This window comes from Anoplopoma fimbria, chromosome 5, assembly GCF_027596085.1.
Source record: "Anoplopoma fimbria isolate UVic2021 breed Golden Eagle Sablefish chromosome 5, Afim_UVic_2022, whole genome shotgun sequence".
In the NCBI taxonomy this organism is placed as follows: domain Eukaryota; kingdom Metazoa; phylum Chordata; class Actinopteri; order Perciformes; family Anoplopomatidae; genus Anoplopoma; species Anoplopoma fimbria.
The window spans coordinates 14307039-14329050 of NC_072453.1; the positions used below are offsets into that span (position 1 = coordinate 14307039).

Below are 22012 nucleotides of genomic sequence, written 5' to 3' on the forward strand. Positions count from 1 at the left end.
CAACTGTGATCTACACTTGATGAATATTGAAGTGATCATTCAGATAACTACAAAGGCCTAAATAAGAAAAAATAAAAATCAAATCCCTCCCTGACAGCAGTAATTAAAGGACCTCTAGTTTGTAAAAGTAAACTTTAGGCTGGACTTACATGTATTTACTTGGAATCTGCCCCTTTTCCAACTTCTGTGCTTTCTCGTCGAGTTGCCAGGCCATCCAGTAACCAAAATTGCCATTTGGTAGTGTGTCTTCAACATACAGGATGTCATCTTTCTTAAAGCTCAGTTCCTGCTCTACCTCAGCCACCCTCTCATAAAGTGCTCTGACAAGAGATCAACAACAAAGCGGTTATGAGGAATACATTCTTTTGACCTTGGATCAAGGACATACCAGATCAAGAGAGGATTTCATAAAAGATTATGAACATAAACAAGCTTTTTAGAAACATTCTGCATTTTAGATTCAGCCCTTTCATAGATAAAGTCTTCAGCAAATCGTGGTATGACAATTTCTTTACGGTTGTTATTTTAGGCCAAACATCATGTTACTGAGGTTACAATGACTAATACTCTAATACTCTCACTATTTATCAAACAAATCTAAAGATCAGCTGAAGTACCTTGTGAAAAACCCATCACCGGGGGACTCTTTGATTGCAGAGAGGTTGTCCACACAGTTCTGGACCTTGAATGTGATTGTTTCAGCTGGTTTCAACATTTCCAGGTAAGCCTCCTCTTTAGTTTTGTTCTTCATGCTGATGCCGTTGTACTGTTTGAAAACATTAATTACATAGTTGACAAAAGGACACCGAGCTTGGCTGCCAACACAGAATGACTCATCATTTTCAATAAAAGCAAGCCAAACAATGCACGAAAAAAGACATTTATAGAGTTGTATTTAATCTGCTAAAAGGGAACAGTTCTTGAACTTTGAATGTATAACCATAGAGTGCTTTTGTTCAGTAACAGTGACTCAGGTGTTGTCACACTTCAACATTGCATTGGGTGTAGCGGACAGAACTATGAGCTGCACAGTGGAAAGCCAGAAAGTTGATGAATTAGGCAAATTTAAGCTTCTTTGTTTACACTTACAACAGCATTGGTGTTAAACTGGTTTTTTTTAATCTTGTACCCTTTCTTCTCATCATCAAATTATGATATTAACGGTGTGTTTCAGAGAGAGGAGGAAGGGGAGTGATTGGCTTGGTGGTAGCACTACACAGGCAAATAAAACAACAATGAACAAGGTGGATTGCTCATTCTGCATGACCAAAGACTGTGTGGTTTAAAATTTCATGAGATGTGGCGTAGTTCGGCACGCCAGAACTCCTAGACCAAGGCATGCAGAGGTCTTTATTCCCACATAATGTCCAAGTCATTTTTATTGTACGTGACATTCTTGGATAATTAAAATGATTCCCTGCAGGTACCTCCAATATCAAGTCTCCAGGCAGCAGGCCGTCAGGACTCTTAGCAGGGCTCTCATCATCCAAACTCTCCACAAAGATGCCGTAAAGGTTTCCTCCACAGACCTGAACTCCCAGCTCCACCTGGATCCTCTTCAGCCTTACCAGCCGAGGCTCTGCAGCCCGGCGTGTACCGGAACCAGGAAGCCTGGAGGAAAAAAAGAAATTGGAGAAATGGCCAAAAATGAGGGGCGAAAATGTTCAAATTTGAAGAAATTCACTCAAGGTGTTCCTTGACGGACGTACAGATGCACAGACGGCCACGTTGGTCACCAGAGAAGAGGCAAAGAATTTCACAAGTGAAATGTATACCAATTATGAAAATAGCTGCAGAAATACTTTCCAGTCCTACCTAAAGGAGCTTTGAGGGCTGGTGGCCGGAGTCGTCTGTTTGGACGGCGGCGTCATGGTGCCCTCGTCCTGCTCACTCAGCGTGTCGACGGGGGAGTGATTGTCCGGGGTGGTGGCTCCACTGTCGAGGGAGTCGGATGATTGCTGATCGACTCCATACGAGAACTAAGAACGACAGGGGTGAAAATCTTTTACACTTTATACAAAATGACTTAAAATAAATAAAAGCTATTCATTGAGTGTTGGCAATTGAGTCGATGTCAAAAAAGACAGTAGTTAAGTTGTGGCATTCATTGTGTAAACTGTGTCGTTTCAAATATGAACTCTGTGTTTTGTGTTTGCATTTGTTGCTTGATCTCATTTGATTTCTTATTTTGCCACTGCAGTATGTTGTCTGTTCGGAAGTGACTCATAATGTGTTGTTTGCTGTGAACACAGTGTTTTAATTAAGTTTGTAGAGTTGCATAATTATTCCATTTATGTTCTCACATTATACTAGAACCACATAACACTGGCACTGTACTGACAGGCTTCTTTTTGACAGAATGGTTCATTTGAAGACCTTAAATGTATTCAATCAATCGGTGTAAGTGATTGTTGCGGTGTTCTTTCCTCCTCGCCTTCTTACCCTGAACAAGAGTGGTTGCCCAGCTGAAACATGTGAGGATTATACTGAGCCAAAATGGTGACAGTGTCACATTGCTGCCCAATCACCAGCCGCGCCTGCTGCTCGTTGGCATTGCGAAGGTTGATTCCATTAAACTGAAAGAGTAGCGTTTCATCAGACACAGAGAGAAAAACAGTAAACCACAGCCAGATATGTAGTCGAAGTGCGGTAGCTGCTGTACCTCCAGGAGTTGGTCTCCGTACTCTAAGCGGGCTTGGTGTGCGATGCTGCCACCTGTCACTTTGGACACAAATACTCCGCCGTTCTCTCCACTCACAATGGAGATCCCCAGTGGTTCTGCTCCTTTCTGTACTGTCACATTGCGTGGCTCCTCCAAGTATGGCCTTCAGGGTTAAAAAAAATAAATAAAAGAGGAACATGTTGTTCAATGTTAAGACATCTGTGGGAAACCATGAAGACTGCTAGCAGGATGTAACATGCAACTCTGAATGATATAAACTTAATATAATGTCAACTATTATTACTTCTATTGATGTAGCTGTATGCAAGTTGCTAGCTCTCAGTTAATAATAAATGGGAGCTTTGTGGGACATGCCAAGTGCATTTCATAAAACAACTCAAAGTCATGCCATCATACAAAATTCAAGCATTCTGAATAAATAAGCATAGAAAAATTGATGAGTTAAAGGCATACACATCCATTAGCTTTTTGTATTATCAGGGCTATTAACATTGAAATGAATCTATCATACTGCTGCTATATGTACACACACGGTCTTGACATCAGTGCTCTCACAGCCTTGCAGGTAGTGCACTCTATAGTCTACGAGCAGCACAGGACAAACCTCAAGCTTCCTAAAGAGATGAACTTGGGCTTAACTGCCAGAGGAAGTCTGACAGAAGAAGTGATATAAGAGACAAATCTGAAAAGGAGATGAAGAGAGGCAAGAAAGAAAGAGAGTAATCACCGAAAGCAGGAGAAAAAGATTTCAGGTTGTAATGAACAGCAGCAGAGAGGAAAGAGATAAGGATAAAATGATAGATGGGGAGTCGGTGTTCTAATGATCCAAGGATGGAGGCTCACAGCTTTGTTTACTGCTTCACCAGCACTTAATCACAATGAAGCAGACAGAAGTACAGACAAATGGTAGAAAACACGTCATGTTCTGCTGAATAATGCCGACATAATGGCCCTGACGAAGGGGCTGGCCTACCCATCCTTCCGCCTGTCACCAACGGGAGCCGGGCTGACCGATATCCTCGGCTGGGTGGAAATGGAGCTCTGCGATTGGCTGCTAGTGAAAGACGATGTATCCAAGTTGACGGGGGACATTGGAGGTGTCGGGCTGCTGCACTCCGAATGCGAGAGCGAGCCTGGAGTGGCAGAGGAGAAAGGTATGAATTCAGACTTGATGTGTACTGCTGTGATGCTTGTTAGCAGACGATGTAGCTGCAAAACTCTACCGTACCTATGTCAGATCCAGTGGAGCGCGGATAACGGGTTGGAGGGATCTTAATGCGTTCCGCCTTAAACTGCAATATACTGGAGGCGCCTAAACACAGCAAACAGAGAAAGCCATTAAAAGGTTCACTGAAACAGAAAATAAACATTTTCTCATTCGCATATGTGGTTATCAAGGCATGCAGATTGCAAGATTTCCCTCAGGATCTTGCTTGGTGAAGGTGGTTTTTCCCCCCGACACTGCAAGAGACTGCTCTGATGGACTACTACAATGATAATGTATGTTGTGGCCCATCAGTCACTGTCTCTCTGGGCTGAGTCAGACAGAGTGCAGTTCATCTCACAGTCAATTTGGTTGCTAGATGACGTCTTTACACTTAAAATATCCGGGGGCCTTTCCTGTGTGATGTACAGCAATCCTGCTACCCTTTATTAGTGTCATTTCTTTAGTGAGGTTAGTCTCCACTGATTTAGCACTGCATTGCTAAAACTTTTTTGACTCAATGAATGTCCGTTTGTGTTTTTCGATGGCAGCATAACGACCTGAACAAGGGGCGGGTCCGCCGCTCACACCTTCCCTTCCAAGCATGGAGAGAAACCTTATATGGCCTTCATGTGCTTTCATGCCACTTAGGCAAAAACGCAAAAGGAGCCAGTGTTTGGTTTGGCTGCTCTGTGCTACTGTATAAACATGGCAGTGCAAAACTTAAGACTACATAAAGAGGACCGGCTCTGTATGTAGATGTGAAGGGCTCATTCTTAGCTGAAGAAAACCCCCCAAAAATCTTCATTTCAGGTGATTATACACTATTAAAACATAGTTATGAGTATCATATCAAATTTCTGCCAACAGACCGCCCTAAATCCTACACACTGGTCCTTTAAGTGAAATAACTTAAAGGAATTCATTAGGTTTCAAGCAGCCCCCTCTGGAGCTTTCAAATATGCAGTTGTACTTTCCCAAACTTGTAAACAGACTTTGTTGTTTTAAAATCAGTGGAGTTCCACTTTAGGTCAACTTGCCTCTCCTCTACACAATGGGAATCTCTGATTTCTGCCACCATCCCACTACAATGGAGGTGCAGGTTACTTACTACTTTCTAAAACAGACATCATCCCTAAGAAAACTGTTCACGTTTGTCTGTGGATCATTCAGAGCAAACAGGACGTTGCTGCTGATCTCAAAACACGAGTAATCAAACCAAAGCTATCTACATGGCTCACTAAAAGTAAGTAATCTGGGAGAACTGAACATTAAATAAGGAACAGTTCAATTACAGGAAATATTATAGAATTAATGATTTTCTTAAAACTAGGACTGCATTCGTACCCAGTCTGGCGTTGGAGGGCAGGGAGTTGGTGCTGTGTGGTTGTTGGCTGCAGCTCGTCTCAGTAACGTCTCCAGTGCGCTTGTGGCTGAGGTCCAGGCTGAGGCGACCTTGATGCTGCGGGCTAAAAGTGGAGAAAAAGGCCTCAGTAAGTCCTCCCACAGTCAATCATTCAACTCAGAGAAAGATGCAAATTGCCATCTGTTCGTGAGATCTAGGGCAGAAAAACACTGTTACTTTGTACAATAAAATGCACCAGAGGAATTATTAAATCAATGTTAAATGTGGAAAAACCAAAAACTAGGGCTGCATCTAATGAGTACTTTTAGTATCAAAAAAATACATTGTTAATCTACAAAAAGTCAGGAAATACTAAAAAGTGCCCATCACAAGTTTTTTTCCCCCAACCAGCAGTCCAAAACCCAAATATATTAATTTACAATATCAAAACAGAGAACACAGGATATATTGTGACATGCCACAATGTTATAAGTAACGCCTGTGCTCTTCCTAGTATGACAAGTCAAAACGTCTGCTGTGACAAAGTGTGAACAACGAGAAATGAGCGTGGAAAATAAAAACAAACTGGCAGATGTTAACACCTTGTGTGTGAATGTGTGTGGACGCCTGAGCTGGGAGCTGGAGGACAGTTATTGTTCTGGATCTCATGGCTCCAGGCCGTGTACACTGGGTTCCTCATCACAGCCGTCACTGCGGGACACGGGGCTAAACCTCGCTGTGCCGGGTCTGGAGGAACACACAGAACAGGATCCGACACATGGATCAGACTAAGCTTATCATCGCTACGTCAGCCGTGTGATGACAAGTAAAGTTATGGTCACATTACATCTCCATCCTACCAATATGTCTGTCTCCCATTCATTTCAAATAAAATACGAACAACAGGCAAATTCAAGCATGCATTTCCTGTTTCCTGGATGCAAAAAGCAAAACAGGAGAAGTTGTTTGAAATGACTTACGTGACGTGACGCTGCCGTAGTTTGGGGGTGCAACGGGCATGCTGTACCGATTGGATCGCATGGGTGAGAAGCGTAACAAGTCCATCGGCTCTGGGGAGTGCTCGTCGTTAGAGAAACTCTGTACCTGCAAGAAGCAAACAAGGAAGGATTTTTTTTTTTATTTTATATATCAAATAAATATAGAAATGAACACACAAACATAAACAAGAACGCAAGATCAGATGAGGACAGTATCTCAATTACCTGCATAGGGACAGGAATGTGTAATGGAGTAACATTTCGCCGAAGGGCCGGTGCTGATTTTGGCCGGTACCTCCTCTTCAGCCGCTCCTCGGCTCTGTGTCGACGCCCATCCTCCTCAGCAGGTTTCTTGGAGCCGCTTTTGGTCTCTCCTGGAGGAGTGTCGGTGTAAAGGAGCTGGTCCCCTGCCTCTACCCGGTCCTGTGGGATGGTAGCTTGAGCCGGGGTGGCCGGTGGAGTGCTGGTGGTGATTGTGGAGTCGGACGCCGAGCTGTTCTGCTGGCGGTGTTTGAACCTGAACGAGTCGCTCCGGGCTGGCGGGGTGGGAGGGGTCTGAGCAGATTCAGATACTGAGCTTTGCGGCGAGTGCTTGGGCAACTGAGAAAGAGACATGTAGTCCAGTTTCGAGGACGCCTCGGGTCTCCTGAAAGCGTTCACTTCAAAGATGGACTTCCTTTGTTTGACTTTTTTGTATATTGAGAGCGGGGCACACTCGGGAACAGAAGCTTCCGTTATGACTTTGGGCCACGTGCCTCCGCCGGCCTTCGCTAATGAGCTTTGCACTCGGTCCAAAGCTGACTGGGGAGAGTTGCAGTCAGAGAGCACGGGGGTGAAGGTGAAGGGCCGATGTTGGAGCTCCGGCCTCCTGTAGCAGAAGTCTGGGTGGGGCTCTGAGGGACTGTGGGAGTTGGAAAGGGAGCGGGAATGCAGGGAGCTGTTGGAAAAAGGTTTGTGGTGGCTGTGAGAGTTGCTGTTGCCGCTGCTGTCCAACGAGTCACCAGTATCCTTACACGCCTCGTCCCCTCTGCCGCCCAAGTCACAGCTGCAAATGTCTGTTTGTGTGGAGCAGTTGTGCTTGGAGCAGTTGTGTTTGGAGTTCCTGCAGTTCCTAGTGTGGATCTCACAGGGCTGGAGCCGAGAGATCTTTTCTGAGTCTCTCAAACCTTCAAATAAACTTTGGCCGGAATAGCTCTGTGGGAGGAACTGGAGAGGACGGGATGTAAATCAGTGCTTATTTCACTATACTTTTATTCAAAGCATACAAGTGTGTGTGTGTGTGTGTGTGTGTGTAGGTCTGACGTATTCACCTTCATGAGGGAGATGCTGAGAGAATCACGGCAGTTCCTCAGCATTGACTCGCATTCAGAGAGCGACTTGTTATCTAGTGCAATGCCATTGATCTGTAGTGGACAAGATCAGAAAACAATTCAGCAGTCACAACTTGCTACAACGACAACATAATATACAACATTACGTTGGCCAAAGCATGTGAGAGGGAAATAGTTTTCCAAGTATGTGTGTGAAAAGTGGAAGTTTGAGTGACATTCATTGACAAACTCCTTGTATCATTTCCTGGTCGTACAAAACAGTAAAATACATACATTTCCTGTATACTTACTACCAATACTGTTTACTATGAAGACAAGTATTTTGTGTGCACTTCAAAGAATTGGGTATACAGTGAATATGCCTGTGGCCACCAGAGGGCACTAGAGGCAAACGTCTCTGCCCACATGGCATAGAATGGGCATCATCTCTTATCATGTAACTTAACAGTTTTTTTTGACAGCACTCACAGCTAGCAGTCGATCCCCAACAGTGAGAGCGCAGTCTCTGGCAGCTGGACTGCCTGGACTCAAAGTGGCAACAAATACTCCACTTTCCAGACCGATGCCACTGTCTAAGAGGTAAGACAGAAAGAACAATTATATTAAACAGTTTATCTTACTTAAAAACACAGAAAATATCTATCCATCTTTGTATCCATCTATGTAAGCAGCCATCTAAAATAGAAAACAGCTAAATAACTTTCACCATTACATTTGTAGTACTAAAAAAATATGAATTACTAGTAAATGTGATTAGTTGTATGTTAACGGCGGCACTTAAATGGTAAATTTATTGAAGCTGACCTTTGTGTCCAGCCAGGTTCATCTGGATTGGAGTGATGATTCGTCCTCCTAGGGACTTCCTTCTGCGGACCACCAGATTGATCACGCCCTCGCCGCTCAGCACCGCTTTGATCACCTGTTTCCTATCCTTATTGGTCAGGTCAACATCATTCATTTTCAACAACCAATCGTTCACCCTGCACAGAGAGAACCAGAGTTCAATGAATCAAATTAAAAAAATGTTTTAAATCAGGACACTTTAGACAATATTTTATGTAATTAAACACACCGAAAATATGGTCTAATTTGAAATGATACACGCGTATAAAATTTGCTGCAATTACTGAAATGGCAAAGCAGTGAGACATTTACCTTAATCTTCCTTCAGCAATACTTCCTTTATCCACCTTACTGACAAATATGCCACAATCTCCTGGTAAATAAGGATCATTTACCCCTTCAGCGATATCAAACCCAAGCGCTTTCAAATCCATGTCCTGAATATGACAAAACATAATACATTCAGAGTTTACAAAAGGTTAATTTACTGAAACACAAGTAGAAAATATGACAAGATTCAAAGTGGTTCTTACTCTGTGCTTTTCAAATTCTACAACTTCCGTCTCCCACTCCATCGAATCTGTGTCGATGGCTGAATCATGTGAACTGTGAACCATCAGCTGACGAAACCTTGCTTCCTTTTCTAACTGGTCCTCCATCTTTTCTCTGCAGGGCACACAGCATGATAAGTACAGTCACATTTAGGAGGAATTGTGCTCAAGCAGTGACATACTTCCCCCACTGGGTGGCACAAAAGATCTTGTACGAAATCATTATGGATCCCCAAAACAAGAGGAGCACAGACTTTGACACAAGTAGAAACTTTGTGAATTGACAACAGTAGATACTTGGATAAAAAGAATCAAGGCTTAAAGCTATAAATAGTGCAAAAAATGACAAAAACGTGTCAAAAAGTGTGGAGTAATGACTCACTTTAGTTCTTTGAGTTCCCGCGCAGCGTCGTTCTTCTGCTTCCTTGTGTCATCCAGATTCCTCAGCGCATCTGCCAGATCACTCACAGCTCTGTCCCGCTCTCGTCTCAGGTTGTCACATAGCGTGCTGACAGATGCACACAAAAAAATAAAAATAAGCAACAGACAAAATGTAAACAAATCTATTTGGGTCCAAGTCCGTCTTCACTAATATGCAACGTAAACACAACATATTTCCGCATAACAAACAAGCATCTTCTGAACCCATTGCGTACCGTATGCTCTCCCTCTCTGCCACTATCTTGTCCCTCTCCTGGAAGGCCCAGTCTCGTCGGCACTTGGCTACCTCGGCCTCTTGCACGGCCTCCTTCAGCTCCTGAGAGACGGCCTCGTACTGCTTCCTCAGGATGTCGATCTCCTTGTTGGCTCTCTCCATGTCCAGAGTGGCAGAGTCTTGTTTCTACAGGAGTTGAAGGATGGGAGCAGCAAGATGCTTTTTTTTTAATCTAACATTGAGCTGTGTAGAAACATTTTAAAAAGTACTTTGATTGTTTTTTTTGATTTGCTTTTTTTTTGTTTTGTTTTTGAGACAAAATTTGCACTGTATAAAAAAAGGCAGCATGGTCTGCGGCAACTTTGCAGAGCGTAACATTTTGTTTTATGGAATTACCAGCCACTGTGCAGTGTTTTGGCATGTTTTAAAGTATTTAAACCCATTGATACGATGCATGTCCTTAATATAACACCCTTAACTTATCGGATTTTAAGATGAAATGTATCATCATCATCATCATCATGTTTAACCACTAACACTTAAAATAAATCACTGAAAACTGAAAAGCAACTTCCACCCATGACGATGGTAGTATGAGGCCTAACAGCCACAGACTGTACCAGGCAGTGCAGCTTAAAGCGGGTCAGACAGAGAACAATAAGTATACGTCTCACTGAGAGTCTGCTGGTGTATCTGTGGTAAATGCTCTCTCGCTCCAAATAACTGTACAGCTGGGAGGCTGCCAAGTATAGTAAGAGCATTAATTAAGTCCATAGCTAAATGAATTCCATTAGACTCCATTGTAGTTTGGCTTAATTATCCATTTCTGATGCAGTGCAGTTCTCTTGTGCTCTCAGGGAGCCTTTTTACTGTAATTGCTGGTGAGTTCCTAATGCAGATATCTCAGGACTTTCATTGCAATTAACCTGATCACACTGAAACCAAGTGTGATGGGTGATGCACACTTTCTCAATAAAATCAATGTGTGGAAACCTGCCAGCTGCAGAAAAAAAACCCCATTTACTACGACTACATGAGATGAGATGAAGGGATTATCGTCAGGGGGATAAATCAATCCCTCCATTTGTAATGATAAATCTCCCGTCTGTCTGGCTACCTGTCTGGCCTGGTAATACTCTCGCAGCAGCTGGTCCCTCTGGATGATGGCCTCCGTCCTCTCCTTGCGGGCCACGTCCCTCTCCTCGCGCACCGTCTCGATGTCCTTGCAGGCCTGGCTCAGCTCTTTCTGGGCCTCGGCCTTGTCCTTCACCTCGTGGCAGTATTTCTCCAGCAGCTCGTTCTTTTCACAGATGGCCCGGTCCCTGTCCACCAGCGCTGAGGACAGCTCCTTGCAATCGCACATAATAATAATAATAATAATAATAATAATAATCACAAGTGGGCGATAGAGATGAAAAGTAAGTAAAAAAAATCCAAACTTTCAGAATTTTCTGTCACTCCGATACATAAACAAGTGTTTGATGTTTTCTAAAGTAGTTCTTCTTTGTATCGTTTCTCCTACTTATCTTTACCTACTTCTTTGTCCCGTTTCTTGTGCAGCTGTGACACTCGACCAATAAAATCGTATCTCATCTCACTGAACAAAAAGGTGCTACTATCAAACTTCCTATTGAAAACCTGAGAATTACTAAAGAGGTTTTCTTCTTTTCTTAAAAAGAGGTTAAGTTTCTTTGTTTGTTTTGAGCTTTCTTTATTGGCTGGGCGACTCATACTGGACCGTAGCCTTTTAATACCAATGATGACGCATGCTTTCTTTATGGCTAGCCTAAATAAGCTCCGGGTGCTGCCAAAACTATTCATGACCGCAGCTATAACCAGCTTTAAAACAATCGATACATTTGGAACACGGATGTTATGCAATAAGTCATTTGTCGTCAATATTTTCCATACACAGTGGGGAAAATTTGTAAATTTGAAGCAATCATCATGAAAAAAAAATTCCATGTTCCAGTCAGGATTAACTGTCCTTAATGTAAAATATTTAACCTACTTTAAATCTTAGCGTTGGACTAAGGAGCCTTTGATTCAGCCGTTACCTGTCGGAGAGCCTCTAGCTCTTCGCTGGCCACTCGTCTCTCTGAGGAAGTGTTCTTCAGCTTCGCCTCTGCCATCTCCAGCCCGGTCTGAAGCCTGTCCACCTCTTTGATCACCTGATCTCGCTCGCTCATGATCAGGCGGTACTCGTTGATCACAGAGTCCCGCTCCTCCCTGAATTTCTCGCTGTCCTTCATGGTCTTGAGCTGCTGGGTCTTCTGCCGCGTCGCCTCCGACTGCAGCCGGTCCATCTCTCGCTGCAGCTCCTTGTTCTGGGCTGCGGCTTTGGACAGTTCTTGCTGCGTGTTGTCGAACCTGCGCCACAAAAGGGAAAGAAATTGGGATTTACTGTTCTTTATAAATTGTCACCCTTTGCATTTGTACATTTTCTTAGTTGCGCTAAAGAACAAATTAAAACAAAAACTAACAGAAACACAGACGGGCAAAAACAGCAAGTGACCAAGCATGCAATCTCAGCATCATAAATTAAAAGTTAAAATGGGAAAGCATCTGCCCAACTGCAAAGCTTCATCTGCCTGGGATTAAGAATGTTTTAAGCGCAGTGCAGATTTGACCTTGGCTCAAGCTCGGAGTTTGAAGCAAAGTTTGCTGCAACTGCTGTTAATCATTAGACTTTTTACAGCTGCTTAGTGTGTGTGCGCAGCTCCGAGTGCTGCTGGGTGTGCGCGTCTGTGATATTTCCGGCTTTACCTTCTTATAGACGAGGAGCACTGCTGCTGATAGTGGATGGCAGCGTCTCTCTGCTTCAGCAGCATATCCAGCTGTTTCTGCAGCCGGTGGTTCTCCTCCTCAGCCTGGTCCAGACGACTGAGGTCTGCGTTGTGACCGGCCGTCTTCTCGTTGTAGCGCTTCCTCAGAGTCTCGTAGTCACTCTTCAAGGCCTCCAACTTGTCAATAGTTGTGTCATAAAGCTTGCTGAGGACATCGGATGACCCCTCTCTCATCACCTGGAAATGACATCATACATTTTTGATGAATTAGAGGGGTACAATGGGCCAACTCGTTTCATCTATTTGCCGTGAATTTAAATAAGGACACTAAGGAGGCTGCCGAACAATGCATGAAAATGTGTTACATAATATAAAGATGAGGTTTGGTCATTCCTTTTTCAATTCCATTAAGAATTCAAGTTAGCTTTAATTTTAAATAATGCAGTCTTAAATATAAGTTAACAGAGTTTTGGCACAGAAATGTAGTTAATCTCTTAAGTAATCAACCAGCGCTTTAGCCCTCAACTGTGTGCTGAGGTAGCAGGCCAGAGCAAGACTTAAAGCCAGATTCTGTAAAGCTAAGAGCTTTACTTTTATGGACAAACAGAAACAGAAACGGTAGTGCGAGTTTTCCAATGTTTGTAAAAACAATAACATTTCTTTCACACCTAATTGGTTTAGAGAGGTTCAAATAAACTTGGTTGCATTTGGTTCGGTTTGTTTAGTCTGTTCTAAAAAGCTAGTCTGTCGAACTCTGGTGTTGACCAAACAACTGCACCAAGATGAGAAGGAGATACTTGATAGCAGCATAAATTCATAAACTAAACGATTATTATTGTGTGCATTTATTTAATCCACGTGCTGATAACAGTAACAGTCAAGGAAGTGCTCCTGGAGCTTTCTGGAGGTATAGTGGTCAATATAACTGCAATGTCCAAAGTTCAGTCAATCCTTTGTTAACTCACTTTCCCAATGTTTCCTGTCTGGCGCTACCCTGTCAATGTAGGAAACAGGAAGCAATCTAAATAAATATGCAAGATAATTTGGTAACCATGTATACACACAAGCACTTCAGCACATGAGTGCAGGACTTTGCCTGAATTATCAGAAGAGAGGTTAGATAGCTCAATGAATTAGATGTCTGTAGGTCCATATAATAGCATGTGTACATTCCTTGTTTTGTACTCAAACTTTAAAGCAACACTGTTTAATATGGTCCATACCAGGCCACCCTCTAATCCAAGTCCTTCACATAAACACATATACTTCCAACTATCTTTTATCTTTTTCTAGTAAATTACTGTGGCATACAATAAAACCACGTTTCATGAGAAAGTACAGTATGTTTCATCTAACAAGTACACAATAAAGGTTGCCTTTGGACTGACATCACTGAGATCATTTGATTCCTAATTTGACTGAGGCTGAACATTAGTTTACCTAATGATGACATGAGCTCTGAGGCTAATGAGCATGTATCCTTGCAATCAAAGAGCCATGTAAGATATTCCCCAATGGTTATATTTAATGATGTGACCTTCTGACTGCGGACAATATGTCCGACGGTGAAACAGTAAAAGATGCACGTTAACTCATTTGTTCAATTTAAAATAACATTTTTGATTGATGGAGACATGGGAGTACGATTTTGAATGTAGATGAGATAAGACAGTTCAACAAGTACCTGCTGGTGGAGCATCCTCATTTCAGCCACCTCTCTCTGGTCGTCGTCATGCAGCCTCCTCAGCTCCTCGCAGGCCAGCTTCACGTGGTTGTGCTCCCTGACCAGCTGGATGTTGTCCTGTCTCACCGCCTCCAGCTCATCCTTTAGCTGGGCCTGCTCGCTCGCCAGACGGCTGTGCACCGTACTGAGGAGAGACCACAGCCAGTAGCATCAGGCGGTGGGGACTGCCAGCCGTTTTTTTTTAAATCACCATTACAGCACAAAAATATGACTATGCCTTATGATTAAACACAGACCCAACAGATACTCAACTAATGGTTTATTTGAATAGAATATGATTTCTTTTTTAAGATGCATTGTTTGCTCTACAGAATGTAAAAAAAAAAAAAAAAAGAAATGTAAATAGAAATATGCCCATCACATCGAGGGTGATGTTTTCAAGTTGCAACGACAAAGAATCCAAAAACCAAAGATATGCAATGTTGATATAAAAAGAGCAAAACTGTCATAACCTATTCAAATGATTAGAAAAATTGCTGTTAATTACTGTTATTACCTTTCAATCAACTAATCGTTGCAGCACCACTCAGAGATAAAACTCCATAGTTTCTACAAACGAATGGACAGAATTTCACTTGTTCTAGGCATATTGCTTATTTTTAGAGGTGTTCTGCTCACATTCATGCCAACAGTTTTTAGATATTGACTTGAAGTTACACGTATTTTGATGCCCTGTGTCTTTCTAGTCCAACATGCTTGTTTACTGCTTTATTTCCCACCTTAATTTAAATCAGACCAAATAAATGAACAAAGGCTACAACCATAGACAAGTTCAAGCTCACTCTGGGTTTCTATGGAGCCGTTTGTAGTCTGAAGCTACTCTTTAATGCACCCTGGTTGCTATGCATTATTTATGTCCTTACTTAGGTATTTAGGTAAAATAATTCCATGGTCAATATTGACTTTGTGGCAATATCACACTCGGGATTCTTCTTTTCAGGTCTTCAGGCAACCTCAGAGATGCCAATTAGTTATATGCCAGTATAAACAGTACAAAAAGCAGCATCTTATGTACAGCACAGACATGGTATTCTCCATAATTACTGAGAGCTAGCCTACAGTACGTGTTAAGTGATTTATTGGTCTCAGTACAAAGCACTGGTTGTACATGAATGTGATTTTCCATTTACAGAGGATTGTGTTTAGTGTGAATGGATAAGTGTAGAGGCAGAAACGACAGTAATAAATACAGACTTTCTCTGATCTGCAGACAGGCCCCAGAAGGAGCGGCTTAAAAATGGCAATAATCCGTCATCTGCCTGTTTGCATTCGGGGCCAGATGTTGGCTCCCTACACTTTGGAGACAGTATGGCATCACTAAATCACACAAGTGGACCAGCCTCCCTCTCACCCGGCACAGCTTATTTCACAGGACAACAAATGCTGCGTTGGTAGCATTATCCTCATGGCACAGATGCCGCGCCATGCACACGGGGTTCAGATGATGATTACAGAGAATGAACTTTTCAAGAAGGTTATTGCTTATGGGGAAGTAATTTAGTCCCTGCTCTCAACCTTTGGTCTGAAATGACGCTGCTAAGAAGACAAACAATCACAAAAGATGAAATTAAATGGATGAGGGGCCGTGAGGATTGTTTTCAAGGCTAAACTCATAAAAAGGCTTCATCCCGATTACTCTCGCAAAAGTAAAATCTGTTCTATGCAATCTGTTGTGAATATGTCAGAGGGGGAACTGAATACAAGCTAAATCCCTGCAGGCTGAGCGTGAATGCATAGAGCACAAATGCTCAGGCTGTTAAAAAATTTACAAAAAAAACAAAAAACAAAAGGCCCTGTAGAGCAGGATTTTCCACTCACTGGTAGAAGTCCGCTTTCTTCACAGCCTCCTCGCACCTCTTCAGGGTGGTGCTGTGTTGGTTCTGCAGGGATTGCAGGTCTGCCATCGCTTTCATGCACTGCAGCTTCAGACGCTCATAGTCATGACCTGCTTTGGAGTTTGGTCTATTGAACAAAGAGGGAAGAAGAGGGGACAAAATTCTGATGCATTCAAAACGAGTTTTAAGACACCACATGGGAGGATGGGAAAGCAAGGGTGAGATAAACATCACACAAACTTTGGGCTCATGGGAACACGACGGAAGAGAGGAATCATTAAAATTGTATGCCAACCTCTTGTTTTACAGAGTTGAGCATATTTTAAAAACGTCTTTTTGTCACGCAAGACCTTACTTCACTTGTCTCTCCGTTGCTTTTAAAAAACTGAACAAGGCAAAATGCCTCTATTCACAGAGTGCAGGTATACACGGGATCACTGCGCTTTTCTGTCAATGTTTGTTTTGGAAAAACAGGTAGTGAGGTGCATGAGATCCGAACAGTACCTGCAGTCATCGAAGGTGGTTCCGGGTGAAGCGAGAGCCAGACGTTTGCGTAGTTCGTCCCTCTCTCGGGTCACATGTCTGAGCTGGAACAGGACCGTCTCCATCTTCTCGTTAACCTGGTGGCTGTCCATGTGAGCGGGCGGAGGGGAGGAGGCTTGACCGGGAGTACCTGCGTGAGTCAGCATGTCACTGGTGGCATGTGCCGTTCGTAAAGCTCAAACGATGGGGGAATTTGTGCAGCTCCGTATATTTATCTGAAATGCTCCCTCAAGCTTATAGATTAAAGAGTCCATACAACTGGCATGACGCAAACTGCTTTCACAAAAACTATAGTCTATGTGCTTTTAACTTCTTACTGGGAAAAGGGCAGTAGAAAGACGAAATGAAAACAAAAAACTAGTTTACTGGCAAGACGGAACTCACTTGGTGTAAATATTAACCAATCATAAGCAAGAGCTCTTTGCTGCAGCTACTGGACCAAAACGCTACACACAATTTTTTATTTTTTTAAAAAAAAAAAAAACACCTTATCTTACTTTATCATTTTTAATCAATGCTCACATCTTTGCAGCCAAAAACTCCCTCACTGTTGTACTCATTGACCTCAGAACTTATAAATACATTACACAGAAATCTCTCCACTGATATACATTTAAAGCTTTGGTTTCCCTTTCGCTGGCATTGTCCTGATCTGATCCCTCAGAGAATGACTAAATGAAACAGGTCTGTGTGTGTGTGTGTGTGTGTGTGTGTGTGTGTGTGTGTGTGTGTGTGTGTGTGTGTGTGTGTGTGTGTGTAGAGGTTCTCTAAATCCTTCTCACATCTGTGTAATCACTTGCATGTGCTCAGCGTCTAAACAGGCAGCAAAGACTATTATTTGACAAATACTTTCCCACAAATCATAAAACTCTTGTGTCGCCCCCCCCCCCATTTCTACACCTGAACACCACCATGAGCGCCACACTCACCTAAGCTGCTGAGGGAGCTGCTGCTTTCCGAGTCCGACGGCATGGTGGACAAGATGCTGTAAGTGGACCCTGCGAGGCGAACAAAACATTAAAGTCAGTTGTGAGTGTACTCGACCGTGTCTGCATTATAGTCTGATGATTATCTTCAGCATTGTGTGGTACAGCAAGGCCGCAGGGCTTAGGTTACATTCGGGGGGGGCCTTTACTGAAGAAAAAAAAAAAAAAAAAAAAAAAAAAAGGCCAGCTGGAGGGATAATAAGGTGGGACTTTCCCCAACTCGGGATGACGGCCCTGTGGGCTGACAGCAGAGTGTGGCTAATTATCAGTTGGGCAGGGAGCTTGAATACTGACTAGCCAGGGCCCCAAAGAGGCTGCAGCCTCAGAGCTTCTCCTTTTATCTCCTCTGACAACATCACAACGTCCCCCCTGTGAAAGCCCCTTCTATTATAGCCTACAGTGATTCATAATTAACTGTACAGAAAGGAAGCCTCAGTACAACACGGTGAGTAATATCAAGGAGATCATGTTATTTGGAGAAGAAAAAAAAACACATAAAAGTAATTCCTGATAAGAATCTGAAAGCAACTTTCTTTTTTTTCCCCCCCAATCACAGTTAAAAGTATTCATTATTTTTTGCTTAATAAATTAAAGCCACTACATGCAGAATTTGTATGTGTTTATAGCATCTTTCATATCATTGTGATGACACACAATTCTTAAAGAAACTATCAAAATGTTTATGTTAAGTGTTCATGTAAAAAAAAAAAAAAGACCATTGATGGATGTTTTGTTATTGGAAGTCTCAAATATTGGTTTCGGCTGCAAAAATCCAGGATTGATTTCGGGCTACAGTTTGACATTTTCAAAAACATACACATCATTTAAACAAAAAAAAAAAAATGTCAGAAAATAGTACAAATCACCCATCACAATTTTCAGAACCAAGGGTTAAACAATCAGTAAATCCTCAATTTTAGCAGATGAAACCAGAATGCTTAACATGTTTGATTGACTTTAACAATGAATAGATTGTCAAATTTGCAGTTTATTAATGTTTTGTTGCTTGAACTGTTTCAACTCTATTCCCAAATGTTAACCCGTTTCATCAATCTTGGATCTAGTAAGCACCTCTACACATTTTCCACCTTTTAAGTCTGTCAGAAAAAGGGAATTTTACGACGCTCGAGATGTTTAACAGACTGCACAAGTGATCAAACAGCCAGCAGTGCACATTTACTGAGATCTGCCTTGGCTGTGGGAGGAGCGGCTTACAGTTCAGTTAAATCAGCAACTTCCACCCCTGATGTAAAGTCTAGCGCTGGACTGGGAGCGGGAGCATGACAAACGATTCTATTTACCCACGTCCCGGTACTCTAAATCAATCCCTGGTTGGATGGGTTCCCACTAGCTAAAGGAGACTATGAGTTTGATTAAGACTGGAAGGAGCCCAGCTAACATGGCTCACCCCTCTTTTTCCCAGCAAAGGACTGAAAGAAAAAAAGAAGACTGATGTGCCTCAGGAACCGTGGCATCCCATGGATCAAGCTCTCTTTGTTCTCCCTCTAGCTTAAATTTCCCATGACTCTGTTTGAGCAGACAGTGTCTCAATGGGCAAGGTTCACTGTGTCATAGCTCTCTCACTTTTTCTCCCCGTGTGGAGGTCATGTGACGGGGACCTCGCTAAGGGTCCGACCCTCACCACTCAAGTATATCATTTAAGTTGATCTCTGGTCTTAAAGTCACAGCAAACTCTTTGCATATTCAGACCTACGTTAAAACATTTATCTCAATTCTGAAAACAAGAGCACCGACACTGAGAGCAGATATCATCTAAAAAATTACATCTGGCTCTCAGATCTGACAGCTCTAAAATAAGTTAAATGTCGTTTGGGTTTAAAATAAAATCAAACACTTAGTAAATTGTGCGTTTTCTTTTGTATTGATCCAACAACAAGTGTCCTTCTGGCATCTAGTTTCAGGAAGTCATAAAATCATCTCTGGGGTTATTCAAGTAGACATAAACAAGCATCCAGTGTTACATTTGTGAAGCTATAGCAACCTGATGTTCATATGCAAATAAATTATCTACTGCACAATTTACATTGCACATAAGTCAGCCATCATTTACACCTGTTCTTTTTCAACTGTAATGTTTTAAAGAGATGTCTGTGAGGCAATTTGTCAGATTTCATGCAACTCCTTATGGAGCCACAGAAAACTTTATTCAGCAGTTTTCATGCATGCAGTAGGGCTCCAGAAGACCTGTAAACAGACTTTTGTGTGTAAAATCAGACTTCCCTTTTAACAGCTATTGCAGTGAGAATTAATCATTGTGGAATTTTGCACAGACATTAATTATCTTTGTGAACTCCTTGACTTTCAACTTGCTCCATTATCAATTTAAAGTTTTCATTAGTCCAAAACTTAGTCCAACTACCAGTTGGGATTTCCATAACATGAACACTACAACCTCAGAGTTGCTAGCATGGCTGCACACTCTTGTTTTTCTTGTGTAAAGAAATTTGAACTCTCGTTCTCTGACATCTATTCTTACGTCAGCGACGATACACACCCTAGTGATTTGTTGCCGTCATGTTATTGTTCTTCTAGAAAAGGTTAAAACAATCTGTAAACAAAAAGGCCTCCAGCCATGAAGCTATGGTTGAATAAAACTATATGATATCGGTTTATTGAAAACAAACAAGCTCTCTTGGATACACACCTTTTAAAGTACTGTATAGACATGCATCATATTCAAATCGGTGAAAATCTTGCAGCTCTGTGATCATTTCAATAGGCTACATTTAGCATCTCTGTTTGTGTTGTTTGTCTGCGAGTACCTGCTGGGGTTAACTAATGAAGCTATCGCTCATTAACATTGTTTTGATTTCAAAAGATGATCTAGCTCTCTCACCCTCTGGGATTCTGGGTAACTGGGGAGTAGCTAGGTTAGGCAGCTGCCTGTGCACATTATTTGAAAACAGTCTGTAACCGGCTACTGTTTTCCTGGGGAAAGGCCTTTCTTTTGGCTGTGCAGTGGAGGAACCAGTCTGCCCAGTAGCAAAAAGCAGCTCAGCCCATTTGTGTCCTGTGTAACTACCAACAGGGAGCTGCAGACTGTGGAGAGCAGCCCAAATCCTGTTCATGTGTACAACTCTCTACGGCAGCAGAAAGCCTATCAGTACTCATTTTTAGACTCGGTGCACGATTGTGAAATGCAGCGCAAAAACGGCGAGGCTTAGAAAAATAGAATCACTCTGCAGCTTCAGTTCTCTCATAAATAATGAGGACAGAATAAATGCATAATTAACAACTCACCATTCAGCTCAGCGAGTACAATGCAATAGCTGATCGTTAACAAAGTAGCTAGCAATGCAAATATTGCTTTTGAAAAGCAAAGGTGCGGTGGATGTGCTGAACGAGAACAATGTACCTGTGTGCAATTATGCATGCATTGCTGCTGCTGAATATAACGCGATTGTGTGTGTGTATATGTATATATATATATAATATAATATAATATATATATATATATAATATATAAAATCATGAGCGGCTTGTCACTCTGAATTTGATGAAACATTTCTCAGCATCATGAAAGTATTTCTGCAGCTTTAGGATTTAGCTGCGAGGTACATAAACCTATTTAAAAAGGTATTCATCGCAGAGTAGGAGAAGGTGGTGTAACTTTATATATTACTGTGTATGGACTGCAGAGAAGAGTAAATACATCCCGAGAGAATAATACAGGAGGGCGAGAAGTTTATCATCTACAAGATGATTGTTTTTATGTTAAGAAATAAAATATCAGGTAGCTGAGAAGAGGTGGAATGTAAACTCTAATGTCAATGTGTAATATTGGCTATCTATTTATAGAAAGGGAGTAGAAACACTTTTGAGTACATGGCTTGTTGATCTCTGTGGATATTCAACCAAATATGTATAAAACATAAACATATGTAATATTTGTAGTGTATAGTGCCAGAAAGATGGAAGGTAAATGTATGATAGTTTTGATGATGAATTCAAATAATTGGGATTTATTGAGCAAACTTTTGCTGATTACAATTTCTCAATGAAGGACTTGCAGCATTTATCAGCCTGATTTGGTAGTAAACTGAATATCTTTGGGTTTTGTGCTGTTGTCCAGACAAAACAAGCTTGGACTGTGGGACATTTTGATGGACCCTTTTTTCACTATTCTGCACATCTCGTTAGTGAATAGCAAATGATTAAATAAAAAAAAATTTATAATCGGCAGATGAATTGTTAATGAAAATAATTGTTAGTTGCAGCCTGACAATCAATTCAAGGACATCAACTTGGACTCTGGGATTTGAGATGAGCATTTCTCTTTTTTTTTTTCTGGCATTTCATAGACCAAACAGTCATTAAATGAATGAAAGTAAGTCATTTATAGATTAGTTTACAACACATACAATTGTTAGCCGCAGTTAGTTTTGTACCAAGACACGAATGAAACAATCTCCACTGTATATTCTCACTCTATACTAAGTAATTGTGTGCACATTTAATTCTTCACTAATTCATTTGACTTTGACAGT

General features: G+C 41.9%; 1 protein-coding gene across 1 annotated transcript in view; it reads right to left on the minus strand.

Moving 5' to 3' along the window:
- LOC129091717 (disks large homolog 5-like) overlaps positions 1 to 22012 on the minus strand; it is a 33467-nt gene that overhangs the window by 10365 nt on the left and 1090 nt on the right. The window contains 27 exon segments of the mRNA XM_054599414.1: positions 150 to 320; positions 618 to 766; positions 1428 to 1611; positions 1816 to 1942; positions 1945 to 1979; positions 2443 to 2576; positions 2663 to 2825; positions 3657 to 3816; positions 3912 to 3995; positions 5235 to 5356; positions 5835 to 5979; positions 6213 to 6336; positions 6456 to 7436; positions 7541 to 7633; positions 8030 to 8133; positions 8366 to 8541; positions 8717 to 8841; positions 8938 to 9070; positions 9338 to 9463; positions 9612 to 9796; positions 10728 to 10958; positions 11668 to 11980; positions 12377 to 12633; positions 14081 to 14264; positions 15959 to 16102; positions 16480 to 16648; positions 17448 to 17516. Coding sequence (XP_054455389.1) covers positions 150 to 320; positions 618 to 766; positions 1428 to 1611; positions 1816 to 1942; positions 1945 to 1979; positions 2443 to 2576; positions 2663 to 2825; positions 3657 to 3816; positions 3912 to 3995; positions 5235 to 5356; positions 5835 to 5979; positions 6213 to 6336; positions 6456 to 7436; positions 7541 to 7633; positions 8030 to 8133; positions 8366 to 8541; positions 8717 to 8841; positions 8938 to 9070; positions 9338 to 9463; positions 9612 to 9796; positions 10728 to 10958; positions 11668 to 11980; positions 12377 to 12633; positions 14081 to 14264; positions 15959 to 16102; positions 16480 to 16648; positions 17448 to 17516 — 4888 coding nt within the window.